Source organism: Gordionus sp. m RMFG-2023, chromosome 1 (assembly GCF_954871325.1).
Source record: "Gordionus sp. m RMFG-2023 chromosome 1, tfGorSpeb1-WG-v2, whole genome shotgun sequence".
Lineage (NCBI taxonomy): Eukaryota > Metazoa > Nematomorpha > Gordioida > Chordodea > Parachordodidae > Gordionus > Gordionus sp. m RMFG-2023.
This window is the reverse complement of record NC_088775.1, coordinates 62696337-62721576: the sequence shown is the minus strand read 5'-3', so window position 1 is coordinate 62721576 and position 25240 is coordinate 62696337. Positions and strand designations below refer to the sequence as shown.

The 25240-nt window shown below is 25.3% G+C and overlaps 1 protein-coding gene and 1 long non-coding RNA gene across 2 annotated transcripts in view; one reads left to right on the top strand and one right to left on the bottom strand.

The window, feature by feature from the left end:
- The first annotated feature begins 5611 nt into the window (after window positions 1-5611).
- Window positions 5612-25240, top strand: part of LOC135931305 (transferrin 2-like) — a 56815-nt gene continuing 37186 nt past the window's right edge. Inside the window, exons 1-6 of the mRNA XM_065468322.1 lie at window positions 5612-5739; window positions 9240-9476; window positions 9640-9777; window positions 9911-10030; window positions 10124-10300; window positions 13832-14010. Coding sequence (XP_065324394.1) covers window positions 5646-5739; window positions 9240-9476; window positions 9640-9777; window positions 9911-10030; window positions 10124-10300; window positions 13832-14010 — 945 coding nt within the window. The 5' untranslated portion in view covers window positions 5612-5645. The remainder of the gene's footprint in view (window positions 5740-9239; window positions 9477-9639; window positions 9778-9910; window positions 10031-10123; window positions 10301-13831; window positions 14011-25240) is intronic.
- Window positions 20472-20920, bottom strand: LOC135931306 (uncharacterized). Its single transcript, XR_010573007.1, has 2 exons — window positions 20890-20920; window positions 20472-20602 (listed from the first exon to the last, which is right to left on the bottom strand). It is a non-coding gene; the product is annotated as an uncharacterized LOC135931306 (long non-coding RNA).

Genomic DNA, 25240 nt, shown 5'->3' with positions numbered 1-25240 from the left:
AACAACCTTGACGTGTTCTATGTTTAGGTTTTGTGTTATTTTGATATGTAGGATGATCATTTATTAATATAATAATTTATACCATGGACCCGGAGTGAACCGTAACAAACCGTTAAACCATTATAAACCTTTTTAAATATCAGCGTAACCGAACCGATATAATAATTTTTTGAAGGAGTAAAAAGAACCTTTATAAAAAAAGGTTAAATCGGTTTAAACCGGTTCAGTTTTAATATTTTAGGAATCAAAAAAATTTGAATATCCAGAATTATATAAAGTTGCTCTTATAGTACTGGCGGTTCCCGCAACACAAGCTTCTGTAGAAAGGGCCTTTTCGGGGCTAAAATTTATGATATCGTCACAACCAAATATGAATCCATTTATATTAGAAATATATTACTTATAATATATTTAAAATGAGTTATTTTGAATCATATATATTTTTTTATATATAATTCATAGATCTTATGATAAAAATAAATTAGACGATGGTGTTGCTTCAATAAAAAAAAAATTTCTAACCGTAATTTATGAATCTTTATAATTAGCTGAACCGAACCTTTGTAAAATTTTTCTTAAAAACCGTAACCAAAACGTAACCATTATAATTTTTTACATATTGAACCGTAACCAAAATGAACCGTTATAAATAACGGTTCGGGTCCATGATTTATACACAGTAATAATAAATGATTATTAATAGATTATATCCATTTTTTTCTTTTAGATGTATATTATTTTATAGATAATAATTTTATCATTTTATTTATATATTTTGGGGACAGATATTATTTTTTGATCATCCATGCCTAGTCTTTCTTTTATTTAAAAGTTATTTATATTTGATGTCAAGTCATTATTTGTCAAAATTAATATATCTTATTTTTATGGTTATAGAAGATTATCAATAAATTTTTATTTATTTTCGAAATGTACTAATATAAAGGTGTAAAAAGTAGAAATTATATTATTTTTGTTCAATTATTTTTTTTGGAATCCTTTGTGAATTATAAATTGGTATATAATAAATCAATTAATATTTCGTCTCGAACGCGTGGTAAGATAAATTAATATTAATAAATTGATATATTAAAAAGGAAGTTTACCATTTAATCCCCTATTATATAATCATAAATTTTTTTATTTTTAAGTTAAAGTCCAAAATTCAATGTCTGAGCATAAAGATCTGATTTTGTCATATAAATCGTCTGGTAAATTGCTCAGGAGTAAATTGATTTTAACCAAATCGGACGATACTGTGTTAGAGAAAAATAGGATCAGTCTGTAAATGTATATGTCCGTGATGTTCTCTTGTAATTTAGGAAACTTTTACTGAAAGTCATTAATTGATATGGATTAACAAATTTAATTAATGTTTGTTAAATTTTGTAATAAAACACATTAATTTATAATTTAACAAAAATACAAATCAATGGATAAAATCATCATTATTCAAAATGTAAAATTTGCCATTCAGCAATTTATAATATTATAGCATGTTTATAAGTTTTTCAAAGGGAAAGAATATATCGCTAGAGTTCGGTATCCTAGAATATTCTAGATCTTCAACCCCAATGGTCTGATAAAGTAAGTCACAAATGTAAATAGTACTGGGGATATTAATTATTTTAATAGAAAACATTCTTCCAAAAAATATTTTAATAAAAAAATTTTTTTTTTTGTTTTTTACTTTTTTATATCAAATTTTTTATGTTATGCAAAAATAATTGAGAGACATATGAGCTTTTTTCTGGTTTTTACTCGGTACACCATGTAAAATAGTGTACCAGGTGTAAAACTACAGGTGAGTTTATTATTAAATAACTAAATATAAGTCTAAAAGTGTTTTGGATCCATATATATCATGTACAATTTGAATGAATAAGTTAACACAAAGGTTAAATAAAATATATAAATAAGTTTAACAAAAAAATAAAAATAAGCTATACAAGGTAATAAAATATAAAATGAGTTTCTTACAAAAATAAGAATTCAAAATTAAATTTTCATTTTCATTTTAAGATTATTCAACACTTCTGACAAGTGTGAGGATAATAAAGATGTAAATGCTGTAATTGTAGATAATGTATCTTCTGGGTATGTGAATGATTTATCTGCTGTAATGGTGAATGGTGAATAATATAACATAGATGGGTGTGGCAATGATTGAACTGATGCAATAATAAATGAAAATGTTGCAGACAATGTAGTTGTTTCAGGTAGATGTGAATGTGAGGCAATTGTTGATATTCTTAAAAAATTAATTTTTTTAGATGAATTAATAGGAGTATTAAAAATACTTGGTATGAAAGATAATTTAAGCTGTTTCGGATCAGCACCAGCTGCTTTGAGACCAGCAGCATTTTTCTCTCTTAATTTTTCAGCTCCACTTTAAATTCCCTTTTGACATTTCTATGCACAATATTTAAAAATATATCAATTTAACTAAAAAAATAATACATTGTAGACTCTACACATGATAAATATAAACAAGATAAGTGTAAATTTAAATTTAATTAATTTTTTTAAAGAATTGTATTTTAATATAATGCAATTCATGTTTGGTCATCCTTTCATATGATGTTGCATAAAACATTTACTAATTAATTTATAACTTAAGGCTAAAAAAAAATATCTCAAAATGTTAACTGGAAATTCAAATAAAATTTATATTTCATAAAAAATTACTTATTTTTATAAAAATCGCCAGTAATAATAACAAAAACATTACTGTCCATGTGTTATGAAATATGAATAAGTAGTTTACTTTTGACTTTTTACATACATCTCAATTCAATTCAATGATAATATAAATAAGTGTAAAAATACTTAAGTTGATTATTATATTTGGTTTGTACAATATATTTAATGAAAATTTTTGTAAATGATATGATAAGTAAATTGTTGTAATCCAAATATTAGGTAAATTTTTACAATCTGAGTTCGTTGAGCTTAGTTAGTAATAAATTAACATAAATAACAATCAATTAATTAATAAAAGAAACATTAGAAAATCAAAGTGATCAGATATTTATTTTGTTAAAATTATTATATCTGGGTTTAATTTAATTTCAATGAATTAAGAATAAGAAATACAATCACAAATGTTGGCTATATTATTTCTACAATAAATCAATGTATAAAAATATAATATAATAAATTAATAAAAACTTAGCTTTCACTCTACTCAAACGGATGCGTTTTCACTACATTTGAAAAAAAAACAAAGAAAAGCACGTGGTAAGCGACGTTATTGATATTTTATTAGGCTGTAAACATTTCTAAAAAATTCGAACGCGTTCTCGTTCACTTTCAAAAAAAAAGAAACGCGTTCACGTTCGTTCAAAATTTTATGATAAATTTTTTTAAAATTAAATTTAATATAAATAAATGTCTTATATTTTCTAACACAATATACTAGCCATAGCCATGTTAAAAAATAATATAGTTTTATTTGAATATATACAATATAATATAGCGAATAAAAAGATATTTTTGTTTATAAAAAATTTTTCTTATTAATTTTTAATAACAATTGTTTTTCAAAATTTTCATTTGATAGACAGAAACGCTTGTTAGTTAATATGGCATTTTAAAAACGTGCTCACAGGGGCAGGTATGGGAATTGCGGTATTATACTTAATAAACAACTCTTTTAACGTCGGGAGTTTGTTAAAAACATTTATTGTTTTGTCCTTTGCTTCAAAAAATTGAGATAAGTTATCCTCCTCCAATCCATCCCCCACTTCGTTGTCAAAAAAAGGATACTTCGAAATTAACAGTTCTTGCATTCTAGGGTTTTCAATGCATTTTTTCAAAAACGCTATAAATTTATTTTTTATAGGTTCGTTCTGTAGAAGTTTTTTCAATGGTCATTGAAGCTTGAATACTGGATGTATAATTGCAGAAAGAACATGATGATCTTCATGTAATATTTTCAAATCTTTAAAAAAATAAAATATATGTAATTAATTTGATAGTGATAGGTTTAATACCTTTTATTAATCCCATTCTGCGTCTATCAATGGTTTACCCTATTTTAAGGTTATTGTTGGGGTCAATTAGCCCAAATGCATTTTTTTTCTTCAAATTAATGATTTTACTTACTTATATTATATTATATAAAATAAAATATTTAATATTACAATCAAATGTCTTTTTAAATTAAATTTGAAGATTTTGAAACTGATATAATAATTTTTGGGCATATTTTACATTCGGTAAATATTGAATTAGTTCCTTCAATATAGGATGTTACCGTAAAATATTTATCATATTTGGGCCATGGTATCAATTCATCTGATTTTGAATTTTCAGTATCAGATGTTGTTTAATAATATATCCATGTTTATGCTAATCTATTAAATTAAAATATAAACAATAATATTCAAATTAATAAACTATAATAATGGCGTGTTAAAAAAATTGAAATGTGAAAAAGGAAAAACAGTTGATATATAAAACTTTTTTATTAAAAAATTTAGATTAATATTAAATTTTTTAAATATATAAAAATAAAAAGTGTTTTTAAAATTGAACGAACGTTAAATTCGAACACGTTCGTCATAAAAAAGGAACGCATTCAGGTTCAAAGTTCGTCAAAAATAAAAGGAACGCGGTTCATCATTTTTTTCAAAGAAACGAACTTCGTTCATGTACGCGTTCGTTTACAACACTATTTTATACATTAAAATATAGTAAAAGACATGATAATTTTCAAAGAATGTGATATTCAAATAATAGAGATAAAAATAAATAAATGATAAGAAAAAATAATGTGAATATAATATTTTTTTTTCTAATTGGCCTGATATTTTTCTCTGATCGGCTTCAAAAATCGACATATTTTCGTGGCCTCGAGGGCTAAATGCTCACTCTATGGCCAGTCCGCCCCTGTTCGATTTCAAGGTTGAGCGAATTTCTTCGGCTCAGGCTTTAAGGTAGAGCTGATTTTTTAGGCTCGCTCCCCAACGAGGCTAAGCCGGCTTGAGTTGAGCGATTTTGCATCACTATAAACTACCATCGTACAAATTTTAAAAATCGCAGAGAGTCGGATTGAATCTTGATTTGATATGGAATGCAACATATATTTTTTAAACTTTGGAAATTTTTTTTTCTGGAGATAAAAAAAGAATGAAAGGAATACATTTTTTTTATAACCTAAGGTAATCGTTTTCACATTTATTTTAATGTTATTTATATTTTAGTATTCATTTTTTTTGTAAGAATACATCGTTATTCTTTTATAAGTCATTATAAAATTATATACCTTGTTTTTTTAAAAAATTTTTTTTATAATAACAATAACAAAGGTAAATAAAAGGGTAAAAAATATTATATTTTTTTATTTATAAAAAAATAGCATATAAAATTATATTAAAAGAATGTAATAAAATCAAGTAAACAATAAAATAAGACAAATATAAAACAAAATTTAAAAAAAACATATAAGGGGGGTGGGGGATATTATTAAATATATAAAATGGTATTTTTTTGATTTTATTTATTTATTTTGAAATATTTTTCTCAGGTAAAAAATAAAATTATGGAAAAATTTTGGCTTAAAAAATAGTATTTTTGGCATTTATTATTTTAATAATTATGTTATGGCCATAATTTTGAATCCAAGAAAAAACCAAATATAAATGATGATTAATAAAATATGGCAAATCGAGATTCTTATAGCTGTATTCATACATTCATTCATCATTCTTGTTGAAGCTCAAGATATCTCTATAAGTAAAAATTGAAGTATTTTATTTTAACATTAAATTTCTTGATACAAAAATACAATTCTATAGCAAGGACATAACACCTTTTAAATTCAATATCAAAATATTATTTTTTTAAAAAAAATAAATTGTTTGATAAAGCAGCGCTAGTAAGACTTAAGTATGATTATTGGGGAAATATTTTCTATTACCTATTATGACATAATCAAGTTATTTTATAATATTATTAATCGATCATAATTCATCAACTATTTAAATAAATCATAAATAGTCACAAAAATTGGAAGGACAAACTTAAAATGGGTATAAATCACGCCACCTCCTCCGGGCATCTTTCAATTTTATCATTATATACTTTGATTTTTACCAAAATTGGGGATCTATATACTCTATTTTACCTAATATATGGGAGGTATGTTTAGATGTTTCTTAATATGAAACACTAGCTCACATTTCTTTCCTGGAATATTGTAAAACTATTGGAATTTTTTTTTACTACCTTTATCGGAGGCATCAGTGTGGGACCATTTGTTTTAGCTTCATCCCACCTATAAACATTGTATGAGAATAAAAACATAATTAATAAATAAATAATTCCACATATATTAAAATACCTTAAAGAATTTATTATAATTCAGAGTTTGAAATTGTAATAATATTATAATAATATATCGATTTATTTAATTCATATAATATATCTTTTTTTCCACTTCTAAAGATACCTTTCAAATTAGGCCTTGAATGCTTGGATATCTTTAGCTTTCCTTTAGCTGTTTTACCCATAGTTTTAGCAAAATCAATCAACTTTATATTTACTTTATTTAAATCAATTATTTTTTTAAAAAATCACATTTTTGTCTCCACACCCTGTATAAAATTAATTAAAATTTCTTATCGCTACATTTAATATATAAAAATACCCGATGAATTTATTTTTAATTACATTATTTATTATATTTTACAAATTGCAATAAAGAATTTAGTAATATTATTATACTCACTTAAACTCATTTTCTAATTAAAACTAGTTTGATATTTGAAGTTGAAGATAAGAAATAAAATAAACTTCCGCTATTTAATGATTCGAAACTTGAAACAAGAATAAAATTTTGTAATAAAAAGAAAACTTGTCTATATTTTTACCATGAATCATGGTTCATAAATATATCATTATATAATTTCGTTATTTTTAAAAGTATAAAAAAATGAAGCTGACCAATAATAATCAAGTTCTACACCTTATCTTGATCATGTGTAATTTTCTTGGTAACGACCAAAGTAAAAAATAATTTAATCTCAATTCTACCATTATAACATATTTTTTTTTAAAGGTTTTATAAATTGAGAAATTAAAATATTTATATTTCAAATAGGTTACATTCTATTTCAAATAGGTTATATTCTAAATAGGTTGTATTCTATTTTAAATTTTAGCAAAAAATTTAAATTAATTTTTTTATTTCTTTCATGTGTATTTTAATACTTTTTTCTACTAAAATTTGAAGCAAATTTTCTATATTTTTATGAATCTTAAACACTGAATGGATAAAAGAAAATTTTATCAACCAAAAACTTAAAACTAATATAATTTAATATAAAAATTATATAACCCAAACCCAGTTACCGCCACAATCTGCACAAGCACAATGATTGCAAATAAAACTAATGAAAAAAATGAAGAATCAAGATGGATAAGAAAGAAATCAGGTCTTCAGGAGATTAGTTATCATTATTTAGACACGATTTGATAAACAGTCATTTATAAGACTTCTTGCGCTACAAGAAGAAGAAAAACTGCAGATATCATGCCCAACACTATAGAGCCTTCGACATCATACTGTTATAGCCTTTTTAGATCTAGAAAAGTCTATTTTAATTGCCCTTGAAATATCAGAATAGCCCGAACCAGATATTTCATATTTACTTAGAAATCCGTCTTAGGATATATTATAACTTGATATTGAGATTAAATATAATTAGCTCAATTTTATTCAAGGATATAAATGAATCTGAAGACCATATCTGATGTGTTGACCAACTAATTTTAGAATTATCTTGGTATGAAAGTTTGATTAGTTGATAATCCTCCAAGAAACGCCGAAGCATTGCATACTTTAAACTATATTTTGTAATTCTTTTGGCAACAATAACAATTATTACAAATTTCTTCATTACGGAGAATAAAAATCGATATCAGACCCGGCATCATAAAATCGATTGAAAGCTTTACTTTATATACATAAAAATAGAAATTTAATCCTTATTTAAAAAAAAAGTTGGTCAAAAATTGGCACAATCGCAAAGAAGATTAAATTTCTGTTTATGAATTATATTTAACTTGTTAAATCATCATATGATTGATTAATTTTATTGTGATTTCATACAGGATTAGAGAGTTATAATATTTTTTAACGTAGCTCATAATTATTTTGTATTTTACAATATTTTACTATTTGTGTTAGCAATTGTCATTTTTAAAATATGATTGGTTGTAATAAATTTTATATGATGATTTTAATAAATTTTTAATGCTCCAAAAAAAACCATTTCAATATTTAAAAAATTATCCCCCCCCCCCCTCCTCTGAAAATTCTTGGCTACTACGCGCATTATATAATTACCTTAATATGCCTTTTATATCAAAATCTTCCTATATTGGTTTAAATCTCCTTCTCTTCTTAGCTAGATATATTCGCCCGTCACTATTGACTGTTATTTTTTTAACTTTGAATAGTTTATTGTGCACGTGTTTTTAAATATTAGATGAATTTAATAGAAATCTATCAGTATTCGAGAATACCCACCCAATTAATATTGACAATTTTGCTATGAACTTTTGAGTAACTTAAAATTTTTATTCATTTTTCCGCCCATTTTTTATATAAATTACAAACGAAGTTTAAGGCAAAATTATTCGGTTCATATTTCGTGGGTAAATAAAAAGCAGGCCTGAAATTCGGCCAGATCCACGTGTGATTGAAAGTTTAAAAATAAATTACAAACACAGGGTGATCCGGATGTTAAAATAATTTTACAAAATCAAGTCCAAATAATTCTTTTGAAAATATAAATGGAAATGGATCTTTAAATTTAGCAGCTTATATTTTCAATTTTTGAAAAATGATTAACAAAATACAGCCATTTATTTAAAAAACTAAATTTTAAAATTCCTGGCTGTAAAAATAACTGGATAAGGGTAAAGTAAATTTTTTATTTAGGAAAATTCCGAACTAACCTAGGTCTAAAAAGGGGTCATATTGGATTTCCCGCTAAACAGATTTATCAAAAATAATATATTTCCGAATAATATACATTGGCGCTAACATACACATTATTATAAATTTAGATAAATCTCTAAATAGAACTGACCTAAGCTATTACATTTTTTATACTCATTTAAAATACTTTGTTTTTCGAAGATATCTTCTCGTCCAATGACAATTTTTCCTTTTTTCTTATTTTGTATATATGTCATCAAAAAAAAAAATTAAAATTTACCTTCTGAAGTTCGAATGTGCGTTAAAATGGGGATGACAGCTAAAAAATGCGAGGATATGAGTAGAGCCTTCAATTCTCAAGGGTGGCCAGAACAATTGGAATGTGTCATAACCAAAAACGATTATGAATGCATGCGAAAGATTGAAAATTCAGGGGCTGACATAGTTAATTTAGATTCAGGGTTAGTGTACATAGCAGGAGTTCATTATAGTATGGTTCCTTTATTGGCCGAAAGCTATGGGCCAGGTTATTATTTATTTTATTAGAACTCAATTTTTAATTTATATTTTATAATTTGTTTTGATTTACATTTTAAAATAATATTATATTTTACCTTAAAAAAACCTATTAATGATTGCTGTGAATTTAACCATCCTTATATTTGATTTCAATATTCATTTTTTACAAGAATCAAATTCCCAGCCTTCTTACAAAACTATCGCCTTGGTTAAGACCAATTCTCATATAAATTCCTTGGCAGATCTAAAAGGAACCAAATCTTGTCATACAGCTGTTGGAATGAGCGCAGGGTGGATTATTCCTATAGGTTATTAAAAATAAATTTTTGTAATTTTGAGATAAAAATATTTCGACTATTTACACATAAAATCTATTAATTATTTACCAATTTAATAACATTATGTAATATGTTAAAATACAAATTATTAATTTCAAAAAAGGAGTATTATATGAAAAAAATTTACTACCATCCTTCGATTGTGACAACCCGGTAATAGCTATATCAAAATTTTTCAATGGGAGTTGTGCTCCTAACGCCCTAATTAAAGACAACAACTTAGGTATCAATATATATCTGTTTTGTTTATTATTATTTTTTCTTCTTTCTTTTATTAGTAAGCTTATAATTTTTTTTTCCATTGAATAATATCAAGGTTTCAACCCCTCTAGCGTTTGCAGCGCATGCTCCAATATACATATGCAATGCATGGGTTACGATAGATTTGCCGGAGAACAAGGAGCTTTTGAATGCCTAAAAGCGAATAAAGGAGATGTCGCGTTTTTAAGAGAGTCTACACCGATCATTTTGCTCAAGGAGTACGAAAATATAGGTTTAAAAATTTTCAATAATTTTCTTGCTTCCTTTTTTTGTAATCAAAGACAGCGCAATATATCTTTGGCAGTGATTACTTTAGTATCTCTCAGTTAGATGTGCCCTATTGGAGGAGGGGTTGGTTTGTTCTATCGGATTTTTTGGCTATTGGCAAAAATATCATATCAAATATTTTATTAAAACTTATAGGTTATAAATAGCGCCGTTCTATGAGGGGGGGGGCGGTATCTCGGCATATTTTTAGAATTTTACTGAAGATAAACTCAGTATAATTTCAAAATCTTATGTAATTTTATATTTATTTTGTATAAAAATAATTTTATTTAAATATCCGGACATAATGATGATCTCCTTGAATTATATGTCAACCCAGCGGCAGATCTTTCACTCTGTGCTAGTTGTTGCTGGAACACAAAGAATTTTTTTTAACTAACGTGGAAAGATTAGGAAGTTCGATCTTCTTTTCTCTCCAGAAATGTAGAACATCCATATCTTGTGAATGTCGGTTTCAGAGAAGATGACATTCTTGTTCTAAATCACTGGATTTATAATGTGTACTTGAATGATTGTTGCTAAGTTTGTCAAATAATTTGAATATAATATTTCCTCTTGATCTTCAATCGTTATATTTACTAGACTACCTTAATATTATCATACTCCTTACGTTTAAAAGTATTTTATAATAAATTCCACGCTTAATAATTTTGTTCAATTATATGAATCACAATTTATAATTTTTAAAATCTTGGGTCTAGAAGAGAAGCCTACATAGATTATTTTTGAAGTAAAAATAAATTAAATAAATGTTACTTGCAGATCACAAATATGAAATCGTACCGCAAGTTTTTTTTAGTATATTTTCCTATATTGAGGTAATTTCTTAGCTATCATTATGATTGTTTTCACTTCTAAAAAGTTATAACTGTTTTCATAAATATCATTTTAAGCTAATAAACCCCCCCCCCCCTTTGTTAAAATTTTCAATATCAATCAAAGTTTATCTTTGCTGCTAGTTGCATTAAGAAATTATTTTCCTAATCACTACTTTGTAGAAATTTACAAAAACCAAATTTAGATTAGGTTCAGGTTATGGCGGAAAATGTACTTGAACAGGTAAATACAATAAGAATGAATGTAGATCAATATTTTCATAATATTTATCTAGACGTTGAATCGAAAACTAAATCTTATGATATAACACTAATAAACCTAGTCTAGAACCCAATTATTGAGTTGTAATATAAATGTTGATTCAAATGAAGAATATAATAAAATATCCATTTTCATCCCATTCTTAGATACTTATTTATCGCAAATAAAAGTATAGTTTTTAGATAAAAAACAAGTCTTTAGCATTCTTCAAATTTTATTACCTAAAGACCCTTCTTCGTTTTCTGATACCACTATTGGTAAATTGATACTGAAATCAATTTAATCAATGAATTCGAATTATTGTTTAAATATTAACTACGTTTGGTTATTTTACCTGAGCATGATATTGATGCGCTCAATAGGTGTAAGGAAACCTTGGCTCAATTTCGAAATATTTTGAAGTTGTTTTATATTCTTGCAGTGGCGTATCCAGGATTTTTTTAAGGGGGTGTTTTTTGGGGGGGTTTCGCCCCCAAACCTTTCTTACCTGGCCTTCTGCCAGCTTTTCCCCGGCCTTTGGCCGAGTCTTATGTTTTATCTATTCTATTAAATTATTCATAATTTAATAATAATTATATTTCTATTTTTAACTATTATTTACTAATTCGTGCTTATGGATATTACAAGCCTATTTTTTATTATTTAAAGTTACGTATATTATATTTAATAAAGTTTTTTTAAATGCAAAGTTAATGTCATTTTTATTAAAATTTGCTTTAAAAACTAGCCTCAGCTTAAATTCTCATATTTGAAAATACTAATAGTAGTGTATATAAAATATTGACTAGAAAATAATTTAAAAAACAAGTTTTTTTTAACTTCTTATCAAATATATTATACAAATTTTTTTATTTAATTGCTTATGTGCTAGACGAGGTTTAATTAGTGTTATATAATAAAATTTAGTCTTCGATTCAACGTCTAGATAAATATTTTGGAAATATTCATTTACATTCATTCTTATTCTATCTACCTTTTCATATATATTTTCCGCCAAATCAATAACCTGAACCAAATCTAAATCTGGTTTTTGTAAATTTCTATAAAGTAGTGAGCTATAGGAAAATAATTTATTGATGCAACTAGCAGCAATGATAAACTCTGATTGATCAATTGAATTCAATAATGGTATCGCTTCTGATGAAGCATTACTTTTTTTCATGCTCAGCCTTATTTAACCTTTGTATTTCTATTTCTTGTTCTACATAATGGAAGTAAAAATGAAAAATATTTAAAAAATTATAGATATTTATTAATTATTAAAATATTATTAATAATACTTATTAATTCATAAAATAATTATTTATAATAATATAATAAATTACCGTTTGATTTCAATCTCTTTGACTAAAAATTTTTCCATTTTATTAATATTTTTTAACAATGTTAATGTAATCACAAGGAAAGGAAATTTTAATAAAATTTATTTATAAAAAATAAGTTTTATGTTGGAAAATTGATATTCAAATATTTGTAAAATTTTGATTGGGGAGGGGGGGGGGGGTGGGGGGTAAAATTTTTGTTAGCTTTAAATGATATTTATGAAAACTGTCAAATTTGCGAAGGGGGGGAATATCCCCCTTTCCCTCCCATTGGTTACTCGCCTGTATTCTTGCATGTTTGCCTATTACAACATATGACTTTTATCAACTTGAGAAGGTTGAAAACTTATTTAAGAAATACTACTTCCGAATCTCGGCTAAATGGGTTAGCTCTGTTAAATATACCCGGAGATTTGGTTCCAACGATAAAATTACTGATGAATTGGAAGAATTTCCCATGAAAATTAAAAATCACATTATAATTATACTATTTAATAAATTTTTTGTATAATATTGTATTTTATAAGAAGTTATAAAAATTTGTTTTTTAAATTATTTTCTAGTCAATATTTTATACACACTACAATTAGTATTTTCAAAAAAAAATTATTCTATTTATTGTATGAGAATTTAAGATAAGGCTAGTTTTTAAAGCAAATTAAAATGACACTAAACTTTATTTCAATATTGCACTTAAATTTTTTTATTAAATATAATATACCTAACTTAAAATAATAAAAAAAATTGGGATAATTTAATTCAATAGGTCAAACATATGACCCGGCCGAAGGCCGAGAGAAGACTGGCCGAATGCCAGCTAAGAACGCTCCCCAAAAATATTTCACCCCTTATAGAAAAATCCTAGATACACCACTGTCAAGTAGCATTCCAATATTAAATTTTATAAAATATAAAGTTATTTTCTCTGGGTGTTATTATTCGACAATGGATAATGATAAACCATGAATTTATTAACCCAAAAAATATGACAAATTTTTATATTAAAATAATTTAAAAGATTTGTTGCTTCTTAATTAGCTATATATTATTTTTAGAAATAGGATTTCAACCGCAAGATTATTCGCTTTTATGCTTAAACGGTGAAAAAAGACCCGTGAACGATTTTGAAAATTGTCATTGGGGTTTCGTCCCCGGGAATGCTATTATGACTCTATCTTCCCAGAGCGAGGAAAACAAAACTATATTCAAAAATTACTTCCTACGAGCCCAAGAGGTAAATTTAAAATATGTTTGATATAATGTTCATCTCAATTTATGATGATTTTATAGAAAATTTATTTTGCGAATTAAAAATAAAGCCATTTCAAACTTTTTTCAATTTCTATCTACATCACAATGATAATCATAAATGATATTTTTTTCTCGGTTTTTCCTCAGATATATAAAAGTAGGGCGAACCAATTTTAAACTATATACAAAATAAGTGATCAGATAAAAATATGGCTTATTATTTTAATTTATTTAAAAAATGTAAATTTTCAGATTATTGTGATTGACATATCATTAATGTCATTAATAATTTAAAAGTAATAGGCTGTGTCTAAGGTCGGCTTAAAACCCAATAGCCAGAAAAGTAAGAAGAAATTAAAATTAAGTAATAAGAAATTAAGACTTTAAGCATGCCACTCATTTAGTATTCTAATACGCGTTTGTGCATATCAGTTTAAATTATATTTATATGAGCAAACATGCAAATATACCGTAGAGTAATAGTCAGTCTTTTTTGATTCATATAGAATATAATTAAAGATTGAAATATTTATCCTATGGTGCGTAGCCAGACTGGTGGTGAGATAATTTTTTTAAATATTGAAATATATTTTTTTGGAGCAATAATAATTTATTAGAACCAATCATTATATAAAATATTTTTAGAATCAATCATCATATAAAATTTATTAGAACCAATCATATTTGAAAATATGATAATTCGAACATAAATAAAAAAATATTAGAAAATACAAAATATTACAGGGTTTCCCATTTAAAGAAGGAAAAGGCCCAATAAAAAAAGGAAATGTTTTAATCATAAAAGGAAAAGGTCGATCAAAAAATAAAAAGGGTCAATTAAAAGGAAAAGGTCCAATCAAAAAAAGAATGTGTCAATCAAAAAAGGAAAAGTTTTAAAGGTTTAAGAAAAAATCCGATCAAAAAAGGAAAAGTATGAAACTAAAAAGGAAAGGGTTCTATCAAAAAAGGAAAAATGTCAAACTAAATAGGGAAGGGTTCAATCAAAAAAGGAAAAGTGTTAAACAAAAAAGGAAAAGTGTCAATCAAAAAAGGAAAATTCCCAAAAGGAAAGAAAAAGTGTCAATCAAAAAAGAAAATTCCAAGGATCCAAAGCGAATCTCAACCGAACCATTAAACTACTAAAAACCGGTATTTTTTATCAAACCTAAACCGAATCTAAACCGCTAAAATGCCCCTTATAGGTTCGAGTCTCATAATTTTATGCTTTAAAATAATTTGTAAGTTATTACTAGTATATTGCAAAAATTTTAATTATATTCGAATTGTTTTAAAGATTTTCGTTTGATAAGTGCCAGTCATCATTTTTATAAACTTACTTTAGTATATTGCCATTTTACAACATTTTTTAAATATTTTAAGCTTATAAATTATAATGCCTAGAGATATATTAAATCCAATGTATACAGTGGCGTAGACAAGGGGGGGGGGGTTTGGGGTCGAAACCCCCCCCATGGAAAATAAAAAAAATGTTTTTTTTTTTTATAAAATAAAAAATTATTATTTTTTTATTGCGAATAATTATATTTAAAAAACGGTTTCAATTTAGAGAAATAAGATAATATATTATATATAATACTATATGAATATGAATACCCCACCCAAGAAGAGGGAGATTTTTACCCAAACGTTCGATGAAATTGATTCAAAAAATTCAAAAAAAAAATTCAAAAGATTTTGTCCCACAAGATTCATTGAAAGACAACAATCGGTGAAGGTTTTCATCGAGTTATATGAGGTTATTTTTGCGGCACTGGAATCATACATATTACGCAAAGAAAAAGATTCCGCAAATGCGGAAAATCTTTTACAAGCTATTACGAAGCCTCAATTTTTAATTTCAATTCAATGTGTTTATTTTTTATTTAATTATACATATGATTTTAGCAAAATGTTACAAAAAATTGATTTGGATTTAAGGGAGGTTATATATAAGGCAAAGGATATTGTTGAAATATTAACAAATATCAGAGATAATGTGGATGAAAAATTTCAAGAAATATATGAGAAAGTAAAGGAGATCGCTAATATGTTTGGGATTGAAATTTTTAAACCTAGAGTAGTTTCTAGACAATCCAATCGCTCAAATATTGATGCATCTACGATTGAGGATTTTTATAAAATTAACATTTTTATTCCACTTATTGATACATTTTTATTTCAATTAAAGGAAAGATTTATAAGTCACAATTTTATTTTAAAAAGCTTTTATTTTCTTTTGCCGGTTGAGTCTGAATTGTTGATTACACTTGAAACGCGAGAGGATATTAAGAACATCTCAGAGTTTTATTCTGATGATTTATTAGGGTCGTATGATAAGTTACTTTGTGATGTCGAATTTTAGTATAAAAATCTTGGCAGAATAGAGTACTCTTTGAGACCAAAAAATGCTTTGCAGGCCCTTTCCATGTGTAATTGCACTTTAGATTCCCTGCCCAATATCAAAACATTGTTTTTTATTTTAGCTAATTTACCGATTAGTACCTGTACTAATGAAAGGTCTTTTTCAACTTTGAAAAGGGTAAAAACCTATTTAAGAAATAGCACCGGTGAAAACCGTTTAAATGGATTAGCCCTATTAAATATTTATAAGGAGATTATTCTAGATAAAAATTTGATTCTAGATGAATTAGCCAAATCTCAGAGAAAAGTAGACCTCTCTTTATAAATTCAAATCATATAATTGTAATATTTTCTTAGTCATAAAATTTTTATATGTAAAACTTAATTATAATGAATTTTTAGTCATGATATTTTTATACTATATTAATAATAGTATTGCACCTACAATAAGAATTATTTATATAATATACTCATTTGTATTAAATATAACTGTTAAATTATATTTTTTTAAATTATTGTAATTTTATTTTTTTAAAATATAGATATTTACAATCAATTTTTAAAATAGTAATCTGTATAAAATTTCTAATTTTGAAATTTATTTTTTGTATATAAAATAAACACATAGTTAAATAAAGGGTTTATACTAAATAAAATTGTTAAATTGTATTTTTTTAGCAAGAATTACATATTTTATTTTTTTAAAATATAGTTTATTTACATTCAATTTTTAATATAATAATCTGTATAAAATTTATATATTTTGAAATTTATTTTTTTATATATTATTAAAATAAAAACATAGTTAAATAAATAAAGTTAATAATAAATAAAATCTCTGCAAAATATTGTTATATGCAAAAATTTAATTAAAATAATTATTTTTAACATAGAATAAGATATATTGAGTTGATCATAAAATTGGAAGGTTTGGGGGGAGGCAAATTTTTTTTACATCGAATAGATTGAATTAATATACAATTTACTAAACATTGATAACATTTTCAAAATAATGCTTTCAGTCGCTTATTAATTATAAATTTGGCAAAAATTTTAATTCTAAAAAGGGGTTTGGGGGCGAAGCCCCCAAAAAATTTTTCAAACCCCCCCCCCCCCCCCCCCCCATGGATCAATCCTGGCTACGCCACTGAATGTATAAATTATTTACATATAGTATAATAAATGACACATCAAATCTAATATCATACTGGCAGTGCCGGCTACCCAAGTTAGTGTGGAAAGATGTTTTTCAACAAATAAATTTATACTATCTCCTTATATATGTAATTTGAGTGAGACGAATCTTGAAAATATATTAATTGTGCGGCTTAATAAAAAAATTTTAAGCAATTGTTCATATTAAAATTAAATTAATCAATTGATATTTATTTGTTATATTTATAAATTAAATACTATTTTATAATGTGCAATTAATAAAAATGTAAGTTTTTTTTATTTTAATTAAATGAAATAAATAAAAATATTCTTCCCTATACATAATTTGAATGTAGGTTTGAATACAAAAGTGTTCAAACCGGTTATTAGAGGTTCGAACCGAACCGATATTTTTATTTTTTATGAACCGAACCTGAAACTTGAACAGTTATTTTTATCCGAACTGACCGATATTTGTTTCGATTTGGATCCCTGGAAAATTCCCATTCAAAAAAGAATAATCGTTGTTTTTAAAATTTTTATTATTCTTACTATATCTTTTCTCAATTTATTTTTCTTCTCATTTTTGATAATTCTTTTGTCTTTTTAAAAATAATTTATAAATTTATCCTGTTATTTTTTACTGCTTCTACTCGATTTTATCAAAAAACTAAAAGTTTCAATCAAGAAAGGAATCAATCATAAGAAAATGTCAATCAAAAAAGGAAAAGTGTCAATCAAAAAAGGAAAATTGTTATTTTTAAAAATTTTTTTCTTGTCAATTTTTCTTATTTTTCTTATTCCTTCTTATTTTATTTTTAACTTTTTGCGATTTCTTTTCTTTATTTTTCTTACTATCTTTTCTCAATTTATTTTTCTTCTCATTTTTGATAATTCTTTTGTCATTTTAAAAATAATTTAAATATTTTCCGTTATTTTTTTTCCCTTCTCTGCTCCATTTTTTTAAACAACTCGGTACTTTTTTTTCATCATACTTACTATTACAAATTACCTTAAATATAACAAAAATGCCCTTTACTCTCAATTATATAACTTAACAACCCAAAATAATTCTTTCTAATAATATTAAATAAATACCATTGACCATTAACGACGATCCATATTTAACATAATTATCTTTATTTCCAATAAAACCACAACAATCTAACATAAAATATGTAGAAAAATATAATATAATATAATTATCCAATTCTTCATTTCTCAAAGGTCCACAGCTGACATCCAAAGGTCCACAGCTGACATCTAATCCAATATCTCCCAATCTCCAACTACGAGTTTTTCCGAACAATGAAAACACCCCGTGATCCTTATCTCCCCTTCTTCCCCCAAGGAAAACTTAATTTCCCTGTCAGAAAATAACTGACATTTGATGTATTATATTAAATTTATTTCTTCTTTTTTTCAACAGCTACAACACGCCTACCCTTCACAAGCCCAGCGTCCCTCTCTTTGTGGTGGTGTTGTATCGAATCGCCCCTTTGAATTGTATCGAATCACCTCTTTGAATTGTATCGACTCGCCCATTATAATTGTATTGGGACGCCTTGAAGATGTTCAGGGAATTTATCGAATCAACTTCCCTTATAATGATTTATAATATAAGAATTCCAGTACATTTCAATATAAAATCGCCAAAACAGACATTATCAATAATGACATGTACATGGGGGTATCTGCATTTATAATTTACGGAACATTAATATGGACAATGTAATATCCGCAAAACATAATAATTTATTCATTTTAAGACATTTGGGAACTACTAGCTATAATATACATTATTAGGGTATGATTCATGATAATTAGGAAATAATAATTTTACATATAATAATGTAATGTGAAAACATTGTCTATGTGTGAGACGCAATTTCAACACATGTAATTTTCATTCTATCATGTGAAAAAAAACAAAGCTACATCTTTATAAATATTTCCTAAAATGAATATAAAAATCCATCTTTAGGTATTAAAAATAATTGCGAAACTTGGCCGAACAAAGATTATAAATAAAATTACAATACATACGTATATAAATACATTTAATATTATATATGAAGGAACAAATATATAATATGTAGAAAATACAATATTTTCCATCTAGGAATTACTCAGTATCCTAAGAAAAATATACCATTTCTACCTAACTCTGTCATCACAATTAGCACAAATTCACAAAAATGTAGAATGCAAAGTAACAAAAATTGATAATATAATGGGCTATATGGTATATATGTAAAGAATTTTTAATATACCTTCACAATATAAAATAATTTGAGTCTTTTCTTTAAAAATATGTTCATAATTAAATAGTAAAATGTGATGTGTTATAAAATTATTAAAAAGATTAAAAAAAATGTATTATGCAGCATAAATTTACAAAAAAAAAACTTTCCCCAGTATGCAAACTAAACAATATTTTCACCTCAAGGCATACCCCTCAACACGGGCTGACCTTATCTGTAAAAATATTTTCCCTTCACATCATTGCATACCACACAAATAATATAATAATTGCAAATAAAACTTCTTATAAAAATTTATAATTTAAAAAAAAAATATACATATTAAATATAAAGATTTCATAATTTGGAAAAAAAAAATATTATACACCATCTAATGTATCATACAAATTCCTATCCATTTATATATACACTAAATGCAGACACTAAATCAAAATAACTATCCACATCTAACATTATAGATATTATTCTGACTTCATCATACTTCAATTCCTTCAAATTCTCATTCATAATTAAATATATCATATGTTACCTATACAATATATTAACATTATAAATAATAATTCATAGTTAAATATATCATATGTTACCTATGCAATATATTAACCTTAATTAATAATAAATTATCCCATACATATTCATCCCTTTACAAACCCAAAATGCATAATTAAATAATACACACTTTATTACAAAAGTCTATATCCATATATATTTTCATAAATTTCACATATTTAAATATTTAACAATCCTTTCTGTCCTGCTGTTCATGAGGTCTTTCAGCTTCCTATGACGGAATACCTATAACACCATTCAATGAGTTTTAAGGCATACCAAATAATGATCAAGATTATATGTACCATATACATCTAGACATAAGATAATATACCAAATATTACTGTCTTAAATTCCTGATCTTATTTCCATATTTCTGCCTAATACTCATTACATACTTTCTATCTTACACCTTTTAAGTTAAATATAAAAGTATAGAAATCCTTAAACTCATGTATATGTATAGTTTTTAGTACATTGCATTGTCAAAATTTCTCTTATGTAATATGTATACAACAAAAATTTTGTTTTACTTTAAAACCGAATCAACCCACTCTTTCGATCCTGGTCACGGCACCAATATTACAAATTACCTTAAATATAACAAAAATGCCCTTTACTCTCAATTATATAACTTAACAACCCAAAATAATTCTTTCTAATAATATTAAATAAATACCATTGACCATTAACGACGATCCATATTTAACATAATTATCTTTATTTCCAATAAAACCACAACAATCTAACATAAAATATGTAGAAAAATATAATATAATATAATTATCCAATTCTTCATTTCTCAAAGGTCCACAGCTGACATCCAAAGGTCCACAGCTGACATCTAATCCAATATCTCCCAATCTCCAACTACGGGTTTTTCCGAACAATGAAAACACCCCGTGATCCTTATCTCCCCTTCTTCCCCCAAGGAAAACTTAATTTCCCTGTCAGAAAATAACTGACATTTGATGTATTATATTAAATTTATTTCTTCTTTTTTTCAACAGCTACAACACTTACAATATTCTTTTTATAATTTTTTCTCCTTATAGTGTAATCTTTTACATACATTTCTAACCTTTAATCTCTTTAAAGTCATTTTTAATCTTTATTAATTTGATATTATCTCAATTTTTTTCTCATTTTGATAATTCTTATTGGAATTATATTTAATTTTTACTAAATTTTTGGCAGACAATTTTTTTATATTAGAATATTTTACATATCAAAATATTTAATTACAATTGCTAGACTAAATTAAATTTTTTAAAAAAATATTTAAAAAAATAACGATTTTCCTTTTTTGCTTGATACTTTTCCTTTCCTCTAGGGAATTTTTCTTTTTTGATTGTCACTTTTCCCTTGATTGTACCTTTTTCTTTTTGTTTGACACTTTTCCTTTTTGATCGAACATTTTACTAAACTTTGGGACTTTTTATTTTTTGATTGATACTTTTTCTTTTTTAATTGAAGCTTTTCCTTTTATGATTAACCCTTTTCCTTTTTTGATTAGACCTTTTCCTTTTATGAAACTTTTCCTTTTTTGAATGGGAAACCCTGTATGTCATGTTTACACAATTCTTTACTTTTTTTTTCATTAAATAATAATATTTTGACTTTTTATGATTTTTCTTCCTTATATTGTAATCTTTTACAAACATTTCTAACCTTTTCAATCTCTTTAAGTCATTTTTAATCTTTGTTTTTTAGAAGCTTTATCAATTTTTTCTTCTCATTTTTGATAAATCTTTTTAGGAATTTTTAATTCTCCCTAAATTTTTGGCAGACAATTTTTTTATATTAGAATTTTCTATATATCAAATTATTTAATTACAATTGCTACATTAATCGTTTGGTTATAATGTACCTTTTTAAAATTAAATAAAATTGAACTGTAATACCAAACGATATGTAAATTAATAAAATAGAATCATTTTAAATTCTTTAAAAAAACAATTATTTTTAAAAAGCAATAAAGAATAATCAAATAAAATGAGAAGATAAAAAAAATAATGATTAAAATGACTTAAAGAGATAAAAAATGTTATAAATGTATGTAAAAGATTACAATCTAAGGAGAAAAAATCATAAAAATTCAAAATATTGTTATGCAGGATGAAAAAAGAGGAAAGAATTGTTAAAAAATGACATAAAAAATCAAGTAGAAGCAGTGAAGAAAAATAACCAGAACAATTTGTAAATTATTTTTAAAAAGACAAAAGAATTATCAAAAATGAGAAGAAAAATAAATTGAGAAGAGTAAGAAAAATAAAAATTTATAATTTTTTTAAACAAAATTTTAAAATAACGATTTTCCTATTTTTGTTTGGACCTTGTTTGACACCAGTAGTGTAGGTAGGGGGGGGTTTGAGCGACCCCCCCCCCCTCCATAAGTATTTCTTTTAAAAATTAAATTAAAAATATTTTTTTTTTAAAATTTACTAAATTGATAATAAATGCTTAAAATTTTAATTTATTATAAATAGTAATTAATGTACAGTATTTGATTGTTTATATATTTTTTAAAATAAATTTTAAATTATTTTGCATTGCATAAAACTAATCTAGTTTGTCATATTCCATGTTTATTCAAATGAATCATAATTTGACTCAAATCAAAAAAAGAAACTAAAAACATTTTGTCCGACTAGATTCATTGTAAGATAAGAGTCGGTGAAACTCTTTATTGAACTATATGATGTTGTATTTGCAGCACTGGAATTTTTATATCAAGCAAGGAAAAAGATTCAGCAGATGCTAAGATTTGCAGGCTATCATTCAGCCACAATTTTTAATATCAATTCAATGTGTTTATTTTTTATTTAATTATACATATGATTTTAGCAAAATGCTACAAAAAATTGATTTGGATTTAAGGGAGGTTATGAATAGAGCAAAGGTTGTTGAAATATTAACAAAAATCAGAGAGAGTGTGGATGAATTTCATGAAATATATAAGCAAGTAAAGAAAATTCTAATATATTTGGGATTGAAAATTTTAAACCTAGAGTAGTTTCTAGACAATCCAATCGCTCAAATATTGACTACGATTGAGGATTTTTATAAAGTAACATTTATATTCCCCTTATTGATACATTTTTATTTCAATTAAAGGAAAGATTTATTAGTCATAATTTATTTTAAAAAGCTTTTTTTTTCTTTTACCGGTTGATCTTGAAACATGAAAGGATATTAAGAAAATCTCAGAGTTTTACGCTGAAAATTTAGTAGACTCATATGATAAGTTACTTTGTGATGTCGGATTTTGGTATATAAATCTTGACAGAACAGAGTATTCTTTAAGATCAAAAAATGCTTTTCAGGTCCTTTCCATGCTTAATTACACTTTATATTCCCTGTCTTATTAATTATTTTAGCTACCTTAATTAATACTTTCACTAATGAAAGGTCTTTTTCAACTTTAAAAAGGTTAAAAACCTATTTAAGAAATACCACCGATGAAAACGTTTAAATGAATTAGCCCCATTAAATATTAAAAATATAGAAATGTTATTTATGCTAAAGTATTTTTATATAATAAATAAAATTATAATGAAATACTCTCTCCAATTTTGTTAAATACAAATATTTAAAATAATTTCATAGCAAAGGATATAAGCTATTGAGTGTTCATAAAAATGGGATGTTTGGGAGGCTTCACTTCCTAAAAGATTTTTAACCCCCACCCCCATGAGAAAATCCTGGCTACGTCCCTGTTTTACATTTTTCCTTTTTTGATTGAAGCTTTTCTTTTATGATTGACACTTTTCCTTTTTTGATAGACACTTTTCCTTTTTGGATTGGGCCTTTTCCTCTTTTGATCGGACCTTTCCCTGTTTTGTTAGACACTTATCCTTTTTGGATTGGGCCTTTTCCTTTTTTGATTAAAGCTTTTCCTTTTATGATTGACACTTTTCCTTTGATTGGACCTTTTCCGTTTTTGATTGAAGTTTTCCCTTTTATGATTGACCCTTTTCCTTTTTTGATAGACACTTTTCCTTTTTGGATTGGGCCTTTTCCTTTTTTGATTGAAGCTTTTCCTTTTATGATTGATCCTTATCCTTTTTTGATCGGACCTTTTCCTTTTATGATTGAAACTTTTCCTTTTTGGATTGTGCATTTTACTTTTTTGAGTGAAGCTTTTCCTTTTATGATTGACACTTTTTCTTTTTTGATCGGACCTTTTCTTTTTATGATTGAAACTTTTCCGTTATTTGATTGAGACTTTTTCTTTTTTGAATGGGAAACCCTGTAAGAGAGAATATAATACTGTTAAAAAAATATTATAGCTTTCTAAACCGATATGTAAATAACAATAAAATATAAAATTCTATATTTTATAATGATTTAAAAAGTTGAACAAAATATCGTTGTTAAATAAAAATTTAATCCTCTTTTCGATTGCTCTAATTTTTTAAAATAATTTATTCTGTCTTAGGAATTAGATCTCGATGAGTAATTCTAGTCTCAATCAATTTTAAGATGTCGTATTTTTGATATAGGTTTTTAATCTCAGTAATGAAGAAAAGGTCCTCTCACTTTTTCCTATACTAATTGATATTATTGCCAAAATATACCATAATTTTATTATGTTTGGAATACAAAATATATTCTAAAGAATGCAATGCTGCCACTGTATTTCTTGGAGAATTATCAATTTATCTAAAATAATAAATTCTGATATGAGTTTACATCGTGATTGTTATGGCTATGCAAATTAACCAGCATCTATTTTGTGTGGCTATTATAATTTAAGATTATTACTCCTGCTGCTGAGAGCATTTGATTGCATAATTTAGATGAACAATAATGGTCAACTGTCTAATCGTTTGATATCATAAAAATGGAAGATAATTATTTAGAAATTTAATATCTCACAAT